The 15,950-nt window shown below is 43.9% G+C and overlaps 1 protein-coding gene across 1 annotated transcript in view; it reads right to left on the bottom strand.

The window, feature by feature from the left end:
* The window catches only part of LOC137509805 (receptor-type tyrosine-protein phosphatase S-like), a 782,862-nt gene that overhangs the window by 257,411 nt on the left and 509,501 nt on the right, over nt 1-15,950 (bottom strand). The window contains exons 21-22 of the mRNA XM_068233857.1: nt 12,868-12,879; nt 2,710-2,822 (exon numbers count right to left, since the gene is read on the bottom strand). Of these exons, the coding sequence (XP_068089958.1) occupies nt 2,710-2,822; nt 12,868-12,879 (125 nt within the window). The remainder of the gene's footprint in view (nt 1-2,709; nt 2,823-12,867; nt 12,880-15,950) is intronic.

Raw genomic sequence — 15,950 nt, 5'->3', positions numbered from 1 at the left:
AAGAGGCAGGCAAAAGGTCGGTACACAGATAATATACAATATTACGATATGATAATATTACAAATATATAATACTACAAAATAATAAGACTGACTGACTAGAGTACATATATATCGTGCTGATGCGCAATACATGAAAAGTAACTCTCAATTTCTGACTAGCTAGGGCCAAGAACCAGTAAACTGATTAATATCAAGGCCAATGAGCAAGTGAATACTCTGGCCTTAAAGGGAACCTTAACTGTAAAAAGAAAAATTAGTTTTACTTACCTGGGGCATTTACCAGCCCCCTGCAGCCATCCTGTGCCCTCGCAGTCACTCTTGGCTCCTCTGATCCCCCGCTGGCAGCTAGTTTCGCGGCCGCCATGCGTCCGTTTTTACGCATCACTGCTGGTGTAGGAAGCTATTGCAGCCATCAATAAGTACATTTTTACGCATTACGATTTTACGCATTATACCCGTAACGCGTAAAAATGTACTTGTTGATGGCTGCAATAGCTTCCTGCATTAGCAGGGATGCGTAAAAACGTACGCATGGCGGCCGGCCGACTCCCAGTCGGCAAAACCTAAACTATCTGCCAGCGGGGGATCAGAGGAGCCATGAGTGACTGCGAGGGCACAGGATGGCCGCAGGGGGCTGGTGGATGCCCCAGGTAAGTAAAACTCATTTTTTTCCTACAGTTAAGGTTCCCTTTAAGTACCTAGGAGGCAGAGCAAAAGCCCAGCCCCCAGAATTGACAGCACCTCCTGCAAAAAGGTGTCAGCTGATGACATCACAGCTGACACCCCATCAGACACACCTCCTCTGCCTATAAAGGCAGCTCTGAGCTGCGTGCGTCCTGCCAGAAACAACATGTCGACCCACATCTACAGGGGAGCCGGGGATGCCATCATGCTGATTTACGTCTACAGGTGAGCCGGAGATGCATTTAACCAAAGAGGAAGAGGAAGCTTCCTCCAGCTGCTCCACGCTATCAGAACAGCCTGCATAGACCACACCAGGTAAGTTTGTTACAACCCTGGTGAAGTGGCGAGCACCAGCATGGTAGTTGAAACTGGTTCGGTGGCACATGTAGTAAGACCCCAGTCACAGCGACCAGAAACACGGGCCCGTAGGACCCCTAGACTCACAGAGGTGCTGGCAAATCCCGATTGGCAACCCCCTGGTTCCGCCGCACCCATAGTGCACCCTTTCACCGGCCAGTCTCGAGTCCAGGTGGAGACAGATCATCTAGGATCAGTCCTAGACTTTTTCCATCTGTTCTTCACCGAGGATCTCTATGACTTAGTCGTGGTAGAGACCAACCATTACGCCACATAAATTATAACCTGACATGAGCAATATATACCAATATATCAATTCTCACCATTGTAGGGCAGTAACAATATGTTATCAAGACAAGAAAAGGGCCCTCTAAAGGGTGATTATTACAAATTCATCACTTGCAATGCAAATGTTCAGACTGAACCAAGTATAAATTTTATTTAATTTAAATAGCAATAAACAATAGTTTAAAACCCATAAAAAAATCCCAAACACTGACAATAATCAGATCTCCTGGCAATCCACAATTATTCACAATAATTTGTATAATACAATATAATATTAAGGAAAACCCCAAAATGATGCTGCAATGTGAAAATCACTGTCGCAGCAAAAAAGTGCTGGTGCTGAAGACTGAAGTGCTGAAGGCAGAAAAATGAAAAATATATATAGTAAAAAAGGTGCTGCGGTGTATACCACTCTGCAGCACAGGGTGTCTATTCCAAAAAGTGCACAGTTTGAAGAAAGCGCTGTGGGTACATTTTTTTGTGCCTGAGTATTGGATGAATCAACATTACTGTAGGTAAGCCCTCTTGATTCATCCAATACTCTGGCACAAAAACACTTTACCCACAGCGCTTTCTTATAAGGTATAATAATTTGTATTTGCACAAATAATTTATGCATGATTTGTATTTTTTAAAATGGTTTTTATGTTTTTCTTGGATTTTACTTTTGGATTTACTTATACACAAGTTTTATATGTACAGGCTACACTGAGGTAGAATTGACATGATATGCACCTGCTCTCTTTATTGTAGATAGTATTATCAAACTGTGCACTTTTTGGAATAAACATCCTGTGCTGCAGTGTGGTATACACCGCAGCACCCTTTTTACTATATATATTTTTCATTTTTCTGTCAAGTCTTCAGCACCACCACTTTATTGCTGCGACAGTGATTTTCACATCGCAGCATCATTTTTGGGTTTTCCTTAATATTATATTGTATTATACAAATTATTGTGAATGTCTACCTATTAAACATCATGTGTTTTCCTAGTTGTCAGAAGTGTTTCACAGCCACAAACACTTTTTTTTTTACCTTAGATATCAGCACTTTGACTTCACCCTAATGTACAGAAACTATATTTTCTAACACCGGATTATTAACCTTTACAGTGAAGAAAAAAGAAAAAGAAACACAGGCAAGTGTTATGTAGAATTGGTAGTATATACCACAACCACAAAACATTTGTAAAGCGCTTTACTCCGTTAGGACCCAAAGCGCATATATGCGCAGTTTATTTATTATGCTGCATTTGGCTTCAACTACACTATATTATGAAATAATTAAATGCTAAAATCTCACACACGTGTATTTACTCTTTCACCGATTCAGTACAGGCAGTATAATTTTAGATTTAAGAAATAGCTGGCATTACCTGGAGTTTGAAAGTTAATACGTCTCATCTCCACAGGATCAGTAGGATGGTGAGGAGTGATTTCTGCATTGTTCAGTAAACATTTAGTCCTGGGCTCTGAATTTTTCCGTTTGCTTAAGGATATAAGAATGGCAAAAGAAACATCAGATTTTTTTTTTTTTTTTAACAAATAATTTGTATTGTTTTTTTGTAAAGCAATACAATACATAAACAGTTAGTAACCCATCCCACCCCAACCACCCTCATCTCTCACGGTCCTCCCCCACCCGGTCAATCATCAACAGTATATCACAGTGTGACTTCTGATTCTCTTGTATCATAATCAATACCTTGCTCTTTAAGATATTCGATCCATGGAATCCAGATGCTATCGAATTTAAGAGGACAATTCCTTTGAATATATGTTATTTTATAAAGTGGTAGGGCCGTATTTACCATTTTTACCCATTCCGTTACTGTTGGAGCAGTTTGTCGCATCCACTGCATTATGATAGTTTTCCTGGCAAAGTAGCACAGCAAATCCCATAATATCATCAATCTTCTATTGGGGGCTATGTCTCCTGCTATTCCCAGTAAGTGGGTCTTGGGGCCGATGGCGATGGGTCTTTCAAAACATTTTTGAAGGAAAATTAATTAATAAATTAATTTGGTTCCAATAATTTTGTAGATGGGGACACACCCAAACCATATGAATGAAGTTTTCAGAAGCTTGACCACATCTAGGATAGCTATTAGATCTATCTGGGTACATACATGCCAGTCTTATGGGAGTATAGTAGATTCTGTAAATACATTTTAATTGAATGAACCTGTCTTTAATAGAGATAAGGTATGATCCAGTATCTTCCAACAGATCTCTTCATTCAGAATCTTCCAGGTCGGGTACATCTGCACACCATTCCTAAAAGGCCTTATTTACTTTAGGGGATCTATAAGGGTTGAGTATATGGCTGAAAGGGGAGAGTCCAAATGTTTTTGCAGGAATAATGCCTCCAGTGGATCTGATTTTAATGTAATAGGTCTGGAAAATTGGGAATTGGCAGCATGTCTTATTTGGAGATATCTAAAGAACATTTTATTGTACAGTGAGAAGTCTCGTTTTAAGTCATCAAAAGTGGATATCCCACCGTCTGTGATTATATGTGTAACCCATTTAATTCCAAATCTTGCCCAAAAAATGGGGTCAGGAATATGTTGGAAATGTTGTAACTGGGGATTGCACCAAAGGGGAGTAAATGGTTAATATACATCTGGTTGTATAAAGGTTTTCCTTACAACCTCCCAAACTTTGATAGTGAGGACCATGGGTATTGGTAGTTCAGTATATGCTTTAGCAAACGGGGAACAGAGGCGCCAGCAGGGTAAAAGTGGATAAAACCTTTAAAATTTGCTTGGAGGAAGAGGTGGACCTCCATAAAGCAGACACGAAAGACTGTCTGTATAATAGTAATCACATTTATTATATAGTACCCCAAAAGTGCAACGCGTTTTGCAGGCCATGCCTGCTTCATCAGGCAATAAACGTGGGGACAAACAGAATTTCAGCAGTTGCAGGAGTAGCGCCTACTACCATCAGCGATTTTGATTTTAGATGTGAAAAAAAGCCTTAGCCAATATTTTTTTTTTTTTGGGCCACCAAATAAAATTAAAAAGCTAGCACCAAAGAACATAAAACAAACAATGAAACCGTATTGTCATACTCACCAGCCTGCCTGTCATCTCGTCCAGTATGCCCGTCCTCTTCGTCGGCTCCGGGGTCCGTCTCGCGCAAATGCGCACACACGTAGCCGACATGTTTGCCTGTCACATGGCATCACGCCGTTCGGGGTATTGGCCACTTCCTGGTTTGGTTCCTGCGGGCAACGCGCCTGCGCGGGTGTACGCAGTCATTTGTCCGCATGTACGCATGCGCGGCAGATAGTTGCTGACTGTTGTACGCGTGCGCGGCAAGTTGTTCCTGCTAAAAGTACGCATGCGCAGGAGGTTAATGCGGACGTTAGTACGCATGCGCAGTGTCATCAATTGGCGCCAAAAAGCCCTATATAAGCCAGTCTGCCCTGCAGGTTAGTGCTGTCTGTTCGTACAGCTTGCCAGCAGTGTACCGTGTGCTCTGTCAGCTACTACCTGATTGCCTTCTTGTTGCCGACCTTAGCCTGTTCCTGTTTCTGCCTGACTGCCGCCTGCCCCGACCTTCTGCCTGTTTGCTCGTTCCTGATTGTACTCCGCCTGCCTCGACCTCTGCCTGATCTACCGTTTATGATTGAACTCTGCCTGCCCTGAACCCGGATTGCCTGACCATTCTTCCGCCTGCTGATTCTGTACTTTGATATCTCTCCTCCACAACGCAGCGTTAACTGTTCTCCTTCGTCTCCAGTGGGGCAATCCTGAGGGTCGTGACCTGTGGCTACCAGGCAGCAAAGTAGTCCGTTGCCCACTAGGGGTAGCGGCCCATCAACCCTTGCGGGGTGCTCTGGTGAAGACCCGTAGCCACATAGACTCCACGCCTTGGGAGAGCCCACGCCAACCACTGGTGACAGGGTCAACAGCACCTGCTCAGAACGTTACAGAAACAGACAGCCATCATGAACGCTACTGGAGGTCCGTCCGATATCGATGCTCTTTGCAAGATGGTGTCTGAGCTCAGTCTTTCAGTACAACAGATACAGAACAGTTACGTTCAACTACAGTCACAGATTCAAGCCATACCTAACCCAGCTACTGCAGTTCCTGCAACCAATGTAACTGTTTCCGCTCCACCACCCGAGCCAAAAGTTCCTCTTCCAGACCGATTTACAGGAGATCGCAGCAAATTCAGAAACTTTAAAGGCGCCTGCCTCCTGTTATTCTCCCTACAGCCAAGAACCTATGCCAGCGAGCAAGCTAAAGTGGGCACCATCATCTCCTTACTCCAGGGAGAGCCGCAGGCTTGGGCCCTGCAGCTCAGAGAACAAGACCATGCTGCTCTATCTTCAGTCACTTCCTTCTTCGAAGCTCTTGCTGAACTCTATGATGACCCTGCTCGCACCGCCTCAGCCGAGTCAGCCCTTCAGAATCTTCGGCAGGGTCGTAGGCCTGTAGAGGAGTACATTTCTGACTTTCGCCGTTCGAGTGGGGACACTCAATGGAATGATGCTGCATTGAAATTTCAGTTTCGACTGGGACTGTCAGATCAACTCAAAGATGAGCTGGCCCGGGTGGGCATTCCTGCTACCTTGAAAGAACTTATACAGCTCTCCACCCAGATTGATAGAAGGCTAAGAGAAAGAAGGCTAGAGAGATCTGGCAACACCAGGACTGCATGGAATCTTCCTTCTTCTCCTGTACCAGCACCTAGCTCAAGTCCACCTGCATCTAATACCCTAGAGGCTCCTGAACCTATGCAGTTGGGTTTGGCCAGAACTTCACTATCCTCTGAGGAACGTCAGCATCGCCGCCAGGCCAACCTCTGCATGTACTGTGGCGCTCCAGGACATTTTCGCAATAATTGTCCAGTAAGGCCTTCTGGTAAGCTTAACTCTGAACCCTCTTCAGTTCTTGTCACTCATCAGTCCTCGTCCGCTCATGTTCCATTGTCTCTGTCGTTACAGGGGCCAGGAGGAATAACCAGAATTAGAGCCATCATAGACTCTGGAGCGTGTTCCTGTTTTATTGATGATCGTCTGGCCCATCAGCTTCAGCTTCCAGTTCGTCAGAAGTCCAGTCCATTCCCTCTACAGTTAGCAGATGGGTCTCCTTTGGAATCAGGTCCCATCACACAAGAGACTTATCCCATCCTTGTCACTACCTCTGAGGATCATCAGGAATTTCTCACCTTTGACCTAATTCCATCTCCGCTATTTCCTATCATCCTGGGGATTCCATGGCTACAATCTCACAACCCATCAATTAATTGGAGATCAGGTGAAGTTAACTTCCAATCCAAATACTGCCAACAGTTCTGCCTCCCTCAAGTTGGACAACTTCTCTGTCTCACACCCGAGTTAGAAGCCTTGCTCCCACCTCTCTACCAAGAGTTCCGAGATGTCTTTGACAAGAAGGCCGCTGATGCCCTGCCTCCACACAGAATATATGATTGTCCAATTGAGCTGCATCCAGGGGCTGAAATTCCTTTTGGAAGGGTATTCCCCCTCTCCGAACCTGAGTCAGCAGTGTTGAAACAGTACATTGAGGAAAACCTAACAAAGGGCTTCATCCGCCCCTCTACCTCTCCCGCCGGGGCTGGGATATTTTTCGTTGAGAAGAAGGACGGTTCTCTTCGACCCTGTGTGGATTACCGTGAGTTAAACCGAGTGACTGTGAAAAACCGGTATCCACTTCCCTTAGTTCCCGATCTGTTCCAGAAGTTGCGTACTGCTAAGGTCTTCACTAAACTCGACCTTAGGGGTGCGTATAATCTCATCCGCATTCGCGATGGAGATGAATGGAAGACTGCCTTCAGATCCCGCTATGGACACTATGAATACTTAGTAATGCCCTTCGGCCTTTGTAACGCTCCTGCAACCTTCCAACACTTTGTCAACGACATCTTCCGTGACTTCATAGATGTGTTTATGGCAGTGTATCTGGACGATATTCTCATCTTTTCTTCTTCTCTGGCTGAACATCAAGTCCATGTTAAAAAGGTGTTAGCTCGCCTCCGTGTGCACAACTTATATGCAAAACTAGAGAAATGTGAGTTCGAACGGGAAGACATTCAGTTCCTCGGTCTACAGATCTCTCCTGCAGGCATCAAGATGGACTCACAAAAAGTTTCGGCCATTCTAGACTGGCCAACTCCCACGGATAAGAAAGGTGTTCAACGCTTTATTGGGTTTGCAAACTTTTATAGAAGATTTATAATGAACTTTTCAGCCATTGTGGCACCCATTACTCAGCTAACCAAAGCACACCAAAGGTTCCAATGGACTCCTGAAGCTCAGACCGCCTTTGAGAGACTCAAACAATTGTTTACCACAGCTCCTGTGCTTAAACATGCCAACCCTACACAGCCCTTCGTCCTAGAAGTAGATGCTTCCGAAACGGCAGTAGGGGCTGTGTTGTCCCAACGTTTTGGTCCTAAGAATTTATTACATCCTGTTGCCTTCTTTTCTCGGAAACTGAACCCCTCTGAAAAGAACTATGACATTGCAGACCGAGAGTTACTGGCTATTAAAGCATCCTTCGAGGAATGGAGATACTTGCTGGAAGGAGCACAACATTCAATTCTTGTCTTTACAGATCACAAGAATCTGGAATATCTCAAGACTGCCAAACGATTACGACCCAGACAAGCCCGCTGGGCCCTATTCTTCTCCCGTTTTGACTTCCATGTCACCTACAGACCAGGTAGTAAGAATGTTAAACCTGATGCACTATCTCGAATGTTCCCTGAGGAGTCTCCTGTTAATCATGTTCCAGATACCATTTTGTCCTCCAAAAATTTCTTACTACTCCAACCTGATCTTCTTACTCGGATACAGCAATCCTCGAGATCCTTACCAAAAGACATAACGAATCGATTGCAACCTCAAGATGGCATGTTCTTTCAGAATGATAAAGTATACGTACCTGCTGATCTTCGCACATCTGTTTTGCAGTTAGGTCATGATAGTTTGCTGGCCGGTCATTTTGGAATTGCCAAGACACAGGAACTAATACAGCGTAACTTCTTCTGGCCTGAACTCCACCAAGATTGTAAGAAATATGTATCGTCATGTAACGTCTGTGCTCGGTCCAAGCATGTTCACCGTCGACCATGGGGTTTACTTACCTCCTTGCCCATACCCTCCCGCCCATGGGATATGATATCAATGGACTTTGTTACAGATCTACCTCCTTCCAACGAGTTCACTACAATTTTCGTGGTCGTTGACCGATTTACAAAGATGGCACACTTTGTCCCTTTAAAGGGGCTACCCAATGCTGCTACTACTGCTGAAGTTTTTCTCAATCAAATTGTGAGACTCCATGGACTTCCTTCCGATATTGTCTCTAAAAGGGGGGTTCAATTCACTTCAAAATTCTGGAAAGAACTCTGCAACAGGCTCAAGATAACCTTGTCACTTTCCTCTGGCTATCACCCCCAGTCAAATGGGCAGACTGAGAGAGTAAACCAAGTGCTGGAACAGTATTTAAGATGTTTTACATCTGCATCCCAAGAGGATTGGTCTTCTTTGTTAGCAACCGCTGAATTTGCCTATAATAATAGTGTTCATACTTCTACGAATCAAACACCGTTCTATGCCAACTATGCATTTCATCCTACCATGTGTCCTATGTTGAAATACAATTCTCAGGTACCTGAAGTTCAACAGAGACTTTCATGTATTTCGGAAAACTTCAAAAAGCTACAGAAAAATCTTAAACAAGCACAACTCAGAATTAAGACGAAAGCTGATAGAAAGAGAACTGCTGCACCCAACTTTCAGACAGGTGATCTGGTATGGCTCTCTACTACCAATCTCAAATTGAGGTGTCCATCCAGGAAATTGGGTCCTAAATTCATTGGACCATTCCCTGTTGAGAGACAGATCAATCCTGTGGCTTACAAATTAAAACTGCCAGACTCCATGAAGACACATCCAGTCTTCCACGTTTCCTGTCTAAAGCCAGTTGTGTCTGATCCTTTTAAAAGTCGATCTACTGCTCCACCTCCCCCCATCTTGGTGGATGGTTCTGAAGAATTTGAAATAGAAAGAATATTAGACTCCAAGAAGAGTAGAAATGTACTTTATTATCTCATTAAATGGAGAGGCTTTGGTATTGAGGAGAATTCATGGGAGCCAGCAGCTAACGTTCATGCTTCCAGGTTAATTAAGCTTTTTCATAAACAATACCCTACAAAGCCAGCTCCAGGTGGCATCCGGAGGATGCCCCTGGGGAGGGGGCAATGTCATACTCACCAGCCTGCCTGTCATCTCGTCCAGTATGCCCGTCCTCTTCGTCGGCTCCGGGGTCCGTCTCGCGCAAATGCGCACACACGTAGCCGACATGTTTGCCTGTCACATGGCATCACGCCGTTCGGGGTATTGGCCACTTCCTGGTTTGGTTCCTGCGGGCAACGCGCCTGCGCGGGTGTACGCAGTCATTTGTCCGCATGTACGCATGCGCGGCAGATAGTTGCTGACTGTTGTACGCGTGCGCGGCAAGTTGTTCCTGCTAAAAGTACGCATGCGCAGGAGGTTAATGCGGACGTTAGTACGCATGCGCAGCGTCATCAATTGGCGCCAAAAAGCCCTATATAAGCCAGTCTGCCCTGCAGGTTAGTGCTGTCTGTTCGTACAGCTTGCCAGCAGTGTACCGTGTGCTCTGTCAGCTACTACCTGATTGCCTTCTTGTTGCCGACCTTAGCCTGTTCCTGTTTCTGCCTGACTGCCGCCTGCCCCGACCTTCTGCCTGTTTGCTCGTTCCTGATTGTACTCCGCCTGCCTCGACCTCTGCCTGATCTACCGTTTATGATTGAACTCTGCCTGCCCTGAACCCGGATTGCCTGACCATTCTTCCGCCTGCTGATTCTGTACTTTGATATCTCTCCTCCACAACGCAGCGTTAACTGTTCTCCTTCGTCTCCAGTGGGGCAATCCTGAGGGTCGTGACCTGTGGCTACCAGGCAGCAAAGTAGTCCGTTGCCCACTAGGGGTAGCGGCCCATCAACCCTTGCGGGGTGCTCTGGTGAAGACCCGTAGCCACATAGACTCCACGCCTTGGGAGAGCCCACGCCAACCACTGGTGACAGGGTCAACAGCACCTGCTCAGAACGTTACACGTATAGTGAAGTCTAAATGCACACATTCTACATTTTTTTTACAGTAAAACTCACATTCTACATATTTACTATTACTTATACTAAAATGTTGATGCCTTCTATACACCCACACTTCTGTGGTCAGAGCTTGTTGGATTCCAGGGGGTGATCCTTCAAGTGGTTCCTTATGTCGGTGATTCTAGTGTCGGGACGACCTGAACAAGAGATGGTGTTTGACGAACTACTTGCTTGAAAAAGAGAAGTACCCATGCGATACATGTGGCACTAAAACTTTTTAACCTCATCCATCTGTTTCCTGCGGCTAATTTACCACACAAGTACTCATTCCACATACCCCACACACTGCCGGTGGATTGACTCGTACAAGCCGTGCACATCTTCAGGCAAGCATAATGCCTTATCTACTGCCATCCCTCAAACACCAGCTCTGGTTCAGGTCAGCCCTGTCCTTGGCCATAGAACAGCATAGAACTCATCCATTCACTCTGGTGACAGAGTGTGCTATTTGTTTCTTGTCTTCCTCATAGATCACTGTTTCGAACAGCAAGCAGCACCTGCCACCCCTACACTCACTGTGAATTAGTTATTCCCAGGACCCCCCTGGCTGAGTAAATATTTCCCAGTTAATACATTTATGAAGCTGAAACAATGTAATTTGTTACACAAAATACATAATGCTCAGTGAAGTGCCTCCTGTTCCACAAATGTATGGAATTCAACTAAATATGCAGAGAGATATTATATATTACATAATAATATACTGTAATAGAAAACAATATTTTTTTTCTGCTTCTAAGGCATGTGCCTATAACATGTCAGATACCTAGAGCAACTTTATAAAGTAAATGGAAAAAAGATTTAAAAAAAATATCTATATGTCAGAAGGGATGGCCATGTATAACCATTGTACCTAACCGATACAATCTTTTTAATTAAAGGTACTGAGGCAAGACAGAAAACAAAATGGGTAAAGCTGGGATGGGTGGAGTTGGGGTTGTGGAGGGGTTGCAATATGCATCAACAAATACGTAAAATCATTGCTACAGCTTTACTGCAAAATGAGTGTAGCAGAGAATACAAACTGAAAGGTTGCATAGATGTAGCACTGTATAAACAAAAGTGTAGCAGAAGGAGAAAAGTAGTTCTGTCTGTATAATGATATAGTAACAAGAAGGCCCTGCAGCCTAAGTTAAAAGCCAGGTAAATATTAATTTGACATCAGGGATCTCTGGATCAACAGGGATATGTGAGGGAGCAGGTTAGTGTTGTACTTTGTACTGGTTGAACTCGATGGACGTATGTCTTTTTTCAACCAAAATAACTATGTAACTATGTAACTATATTTTTGGGGTCTTTGAATCCTCGTTTCCCCCAACAGACCCAGTTTGCACATAACTGTAAATATTAATAGCGCTAGTCAGGGATAAATGTTACACATAGTGTTAGCAAGGGAATATATATAGTAGAGGGTTAATAGTGCCAGTTGAGTAAGGATGGTGGACATTTTGCAATTAGAGGTTAGAAGAAGCAAAGCTGTCTGTACTTCCCTGCAACTCTCAAAAGAAGCTCCAATAATAAGTTACCTGTGAGTTGTCATGTCACTTCATGTAGGGAGATTACTGACTGAGTTTCCATTGGGAAAGGCTCACGACAGCTTAATTCTTGCTGTGTGCGCTGCACGATAGAGTAGTCATACAACTATGTAACACATACCCCAGAGCTGCCACTCAGCTCCATTACACATTAGTGTTAGCAGCAGGGAAGGGGAAATAAATAAAACTAGCTACCTAAGCCCATTTAAAAACGGGCTCTAGGTCTGTCTTCACCGTGCGCGCGCACCTGCCCGTCGTGGGCGCACACGCACCCGCCCGCTCTGCCGGCCAGCTTGCTCTGCGTCCTGTTCCAACGGCTGTCAGTGCTTGCCATGCGCAGTAGCGCAAAAGCACTGACACACGGACAGGACGCAGGGACACTTGAGGATTATTAGGTAGGATACAAAATATAAAACTACACAGTGTATTTAAAATGGTACAGTATAAAAGCAAAAGGCTGTTGAGGAAAACAAAGTAAAATAAAAATCTATTTATATCATGATAAATGAAAAGTGGTACAGTGTGACAAAGCTGTATTCCACATTTTGACTTAGGATCAAAGCAGAGCTCCGGCACATTAAATGCAATGTATGTATTGGCAGCCCGTGCATTCTTAAAAATTTACAAGTGAAAAAGTTTCACTTGGTAAACCATGGGGAATTAATGTAGGCATTTTCTATTCCTCTGCAGCCAACGCAACTTGGGGTCTCTACAGATGGGTATAATACTTTAAACAGGGATTGTACATGTGGTACATGCAGAAATGTTGGATGGATATAAACTTTACAGTGGCATCAAAAATATAGTAAAAGGCATTCTTACCTGTCTGGCTTGCTGTTCGTGTAAGCAGGCAAAGAGAAGAACAGCATGTTAGAATGGATTGTTAAAAGTAAAACTACTATACACACAGCATTTTTATAAGCAAAAATTCAAAACAGTGAGGAGAACGCCAGCGCATACCACTAAGGCTGCATCTGAAATGACAACCAGCTCAGTGTGCAGCACCTAAATAGGCTTTCTGCTAACTTCGCATTCAATTCAGATGCAAATCATATGCAAATCTGCTACTACTTATCATGCAAACAGGAAACTCAGGAGGAGGGGCTGGGAACAGCTAACCTGATAGTTATATACTTACAGAGTTAAGAAAAAATGGGGGGAGGGCTGCATCTGAATTGAATCCGAAGTGTGCAGAAAGCCTATTTAGGTGCTGCACACTGAGCTGGTTGTCATTTCAGATGCAGCCTTAGTGGTATGCACTGGCGTTCTCCTCGCTGTCCAACAAAAAGTAAGTTACACATTTTTTTTGCTTAGCTGCTCCCAAGGTTTTAAATTTAGGTTAGGTCACTTGCCTGGAGGTTTGCCTCACCGTGGCGCAAGTGTCTAGTACTTTACACTTTGCATGCAAACCATATTGAAAGCTAAAGTTCCTCCTAGTGTAATAAATGTTAGCATTTGTTTTGGATGCAGGGCATGAATTTTTCAGTCTAACAGAGGCGGTGTATGCCAATGCGATTAACCATTCAATTGCAGCATGTGTTTAGGGATGCACAGCCTTCCCCTCATTTTTTCTTAAAAATTCAAAACAAACTTTTTTTTAAAATAGATTTTACATAACAATCAAAGGCTTTCATGCACGATAGTTTCCATCAAAGTTGAAATATATCTTAACCTCCCTGGCGTTCTATTAAGATTGCCAGGGAGGCTGCGCAGCAGTATTTATTTTTTTTTAAATCATGTAGCTAGCCTAGCGCTAGCTACATGATTCCCCCCTCCCTGCCGCATCCCTCCCACCCCTCCGATCGCCGCCGGCGTGCTTTCCCATAAGAAAATCCCGCTCTGAGCGGGATTTCCTTTAGGGCTTCCCCCGTCGCCATGGCGACGAGCTGAATGACGTCATCGACGTCGTGACGTCACAGGGAGTCCTGATCCACCCCTCAGCGCTGCCAGGAACTGATTGGCCAGGCTGCGCATGAGGTCTCGGAGGGGGGGCCGTTACGCGTCGGGTAGCGGCAGATCGGCGGCGATCGTCCCAAACACGCAGCAAGCAAAGTGCACAAATTTCACTGAACCTGGTTTAAGAAGTGCCCAAAAAACTCTTTATTACCCTTCACTTATCATCACAAGGTGGTCATATTTGTGCTTTGAACTCTATGATGAGCAAGGATCCTTCACTTCCAGCAGTGACCTAAGTATTGAATTTCCAATTTCTATACTGGAGATATTACATAGATAAAGATTTACCGCATTTGGGTCATATAAGTTGCACTTGTTTTCCCCAAAAAATTGTGAGGAAAAAAGTCCTTCCGTCTTACATGGTGAATACAGGTAGTCTTCGACCTACAAACGCCCAGTGATACGAACCGACAACCCTCTGCAATGTCAGGGACACTCTGCATTGTCCCCCATGTGTCTCCTGCTCCCCGTGTGTCTCCCTATTTCCCCCGTGTATATCCGTAAGAATTGTCAAAAAATAGAAAAAAATAATTATTTCTTAGTTTTCAGCCATTATAGTTTTAAAATTATAGATGCTACCATAATCAAATTCCACATATTTTATTTGCCCATTTGTCCCAGTTATTACACTGTTTAAATTATGTCCCTATTACAATGTATGGAGACAATATTTTATTTGGAAATATAGGTGTCATTTTTTTGAGGGGAGGTCTGGTTCATTATTATTACACGTCCCTACATAGTTAACGGTTGCAAAAATCTTGAAATTTAAAACACATAAAAATAAGTACATTTCTCCTAGAGTAAAATGAGCCATAAATTACTTTTCTCCTATGTTGCTGCACTTACAGTAAGTAGTAGAAATCTGGCATGATTTAATCGTGAAAAAAGTGTACCATGGTATGGGCACCATTAGTGAGACCATTCATGATCATTCTTAAGGTTTACTGACAGTGTCAGCAGATAGGGGGACATGGAATCAAAAGGGAGAGGGGCTTCAGGCATTCATTTTTATATGATTCTCAATTATTTATTTTCTTTTCCTAGCTTTTTTCCTTTTTCTTCCCTTTGTTCTTCTTCTTGACCTAGGTCATTGTGTTATAAAATGTTCCAGGATCCAAAGGAACACAGTCTAAAGCTGAGGTACTTGAAACTTAATATTTGGTGATCTTTTGCAATTTTTAAAACTTAATAAAAATAAGGGGGGGATGTTACAGCAATGTAAGGGTGGAGATGGAGGGAAAGGCAATTCCATATTGTTGCCTATTTAGAAAGTCAAAGTTTAGAAAACAAATACAGATGATTTTTATGTGTGCATATACTGTTGGGCAGCACGGTGGCATAGTGGTTAGCGCTCTTGCCTTGCAACGCTGGGTCCCCGGTTCGAATCCCAACCAGGTCAACATCTGTAAGGAGTGTGTATGTTCTCCCCGTGTCTGCGTGGGTTTTCTCCGGGCACCCTGGTTTCCTCCCGCATCCCAAAAACATACAGATAAGTTAATTGGTTCCCCCCTAAATTGGCCCTAGACTATGGTACATAAACTACCTAATACATACATAGGCATATGACTATGGTAGGGACTAGATTGTGAGCCCCTCTGAGGGACAGTTAGTGACAAGACAATAAACACTGTAGAGTGCTGCGTAATATGTCGGTGCTACATAAATACTTGAATAAATAAATATTGTTGGCTATGCAGTGTATCAGCAAAAAAACCTGATTTGGTTCACATTGGGTGCCACCTTCAAATTTGTTATAATAATAATAATAATCCAAACATTTGTATAGCACTTTTCTCCTGTTGGACTCAAAGCGCTCTAGAGCTGCAGCCACTGGGACACGTTCAAGAGGCCACCCAGCAGTGTTAGTTAGTCTTGTCTTGAACTCCTAACTGAATAGGTGTCTGACCCTAGCCAGGATTTCAACCCCGGTCTCCCATGTCAAAGGC

This window comes from Hyperolius riggenbachi, chromosome 1 (assembly GCF_040937935.1).
Source record: "Hyperolius riggenbachi isolate aHypRig1 chromosome 1, aHypRig1.pri, whole genome shotgun sequence".
NCBI lineage: Eukaryota > Metazoa > Chordata > Amphibia > Anura > Hyperoliidae > Hyperolius > Hyperolius riggenbachi.
The sequence above is the reverse complement of the archived record's forward strand: the minus strand, read 5'-3'. Positions and strand labels throughout refer to the sequence as shown.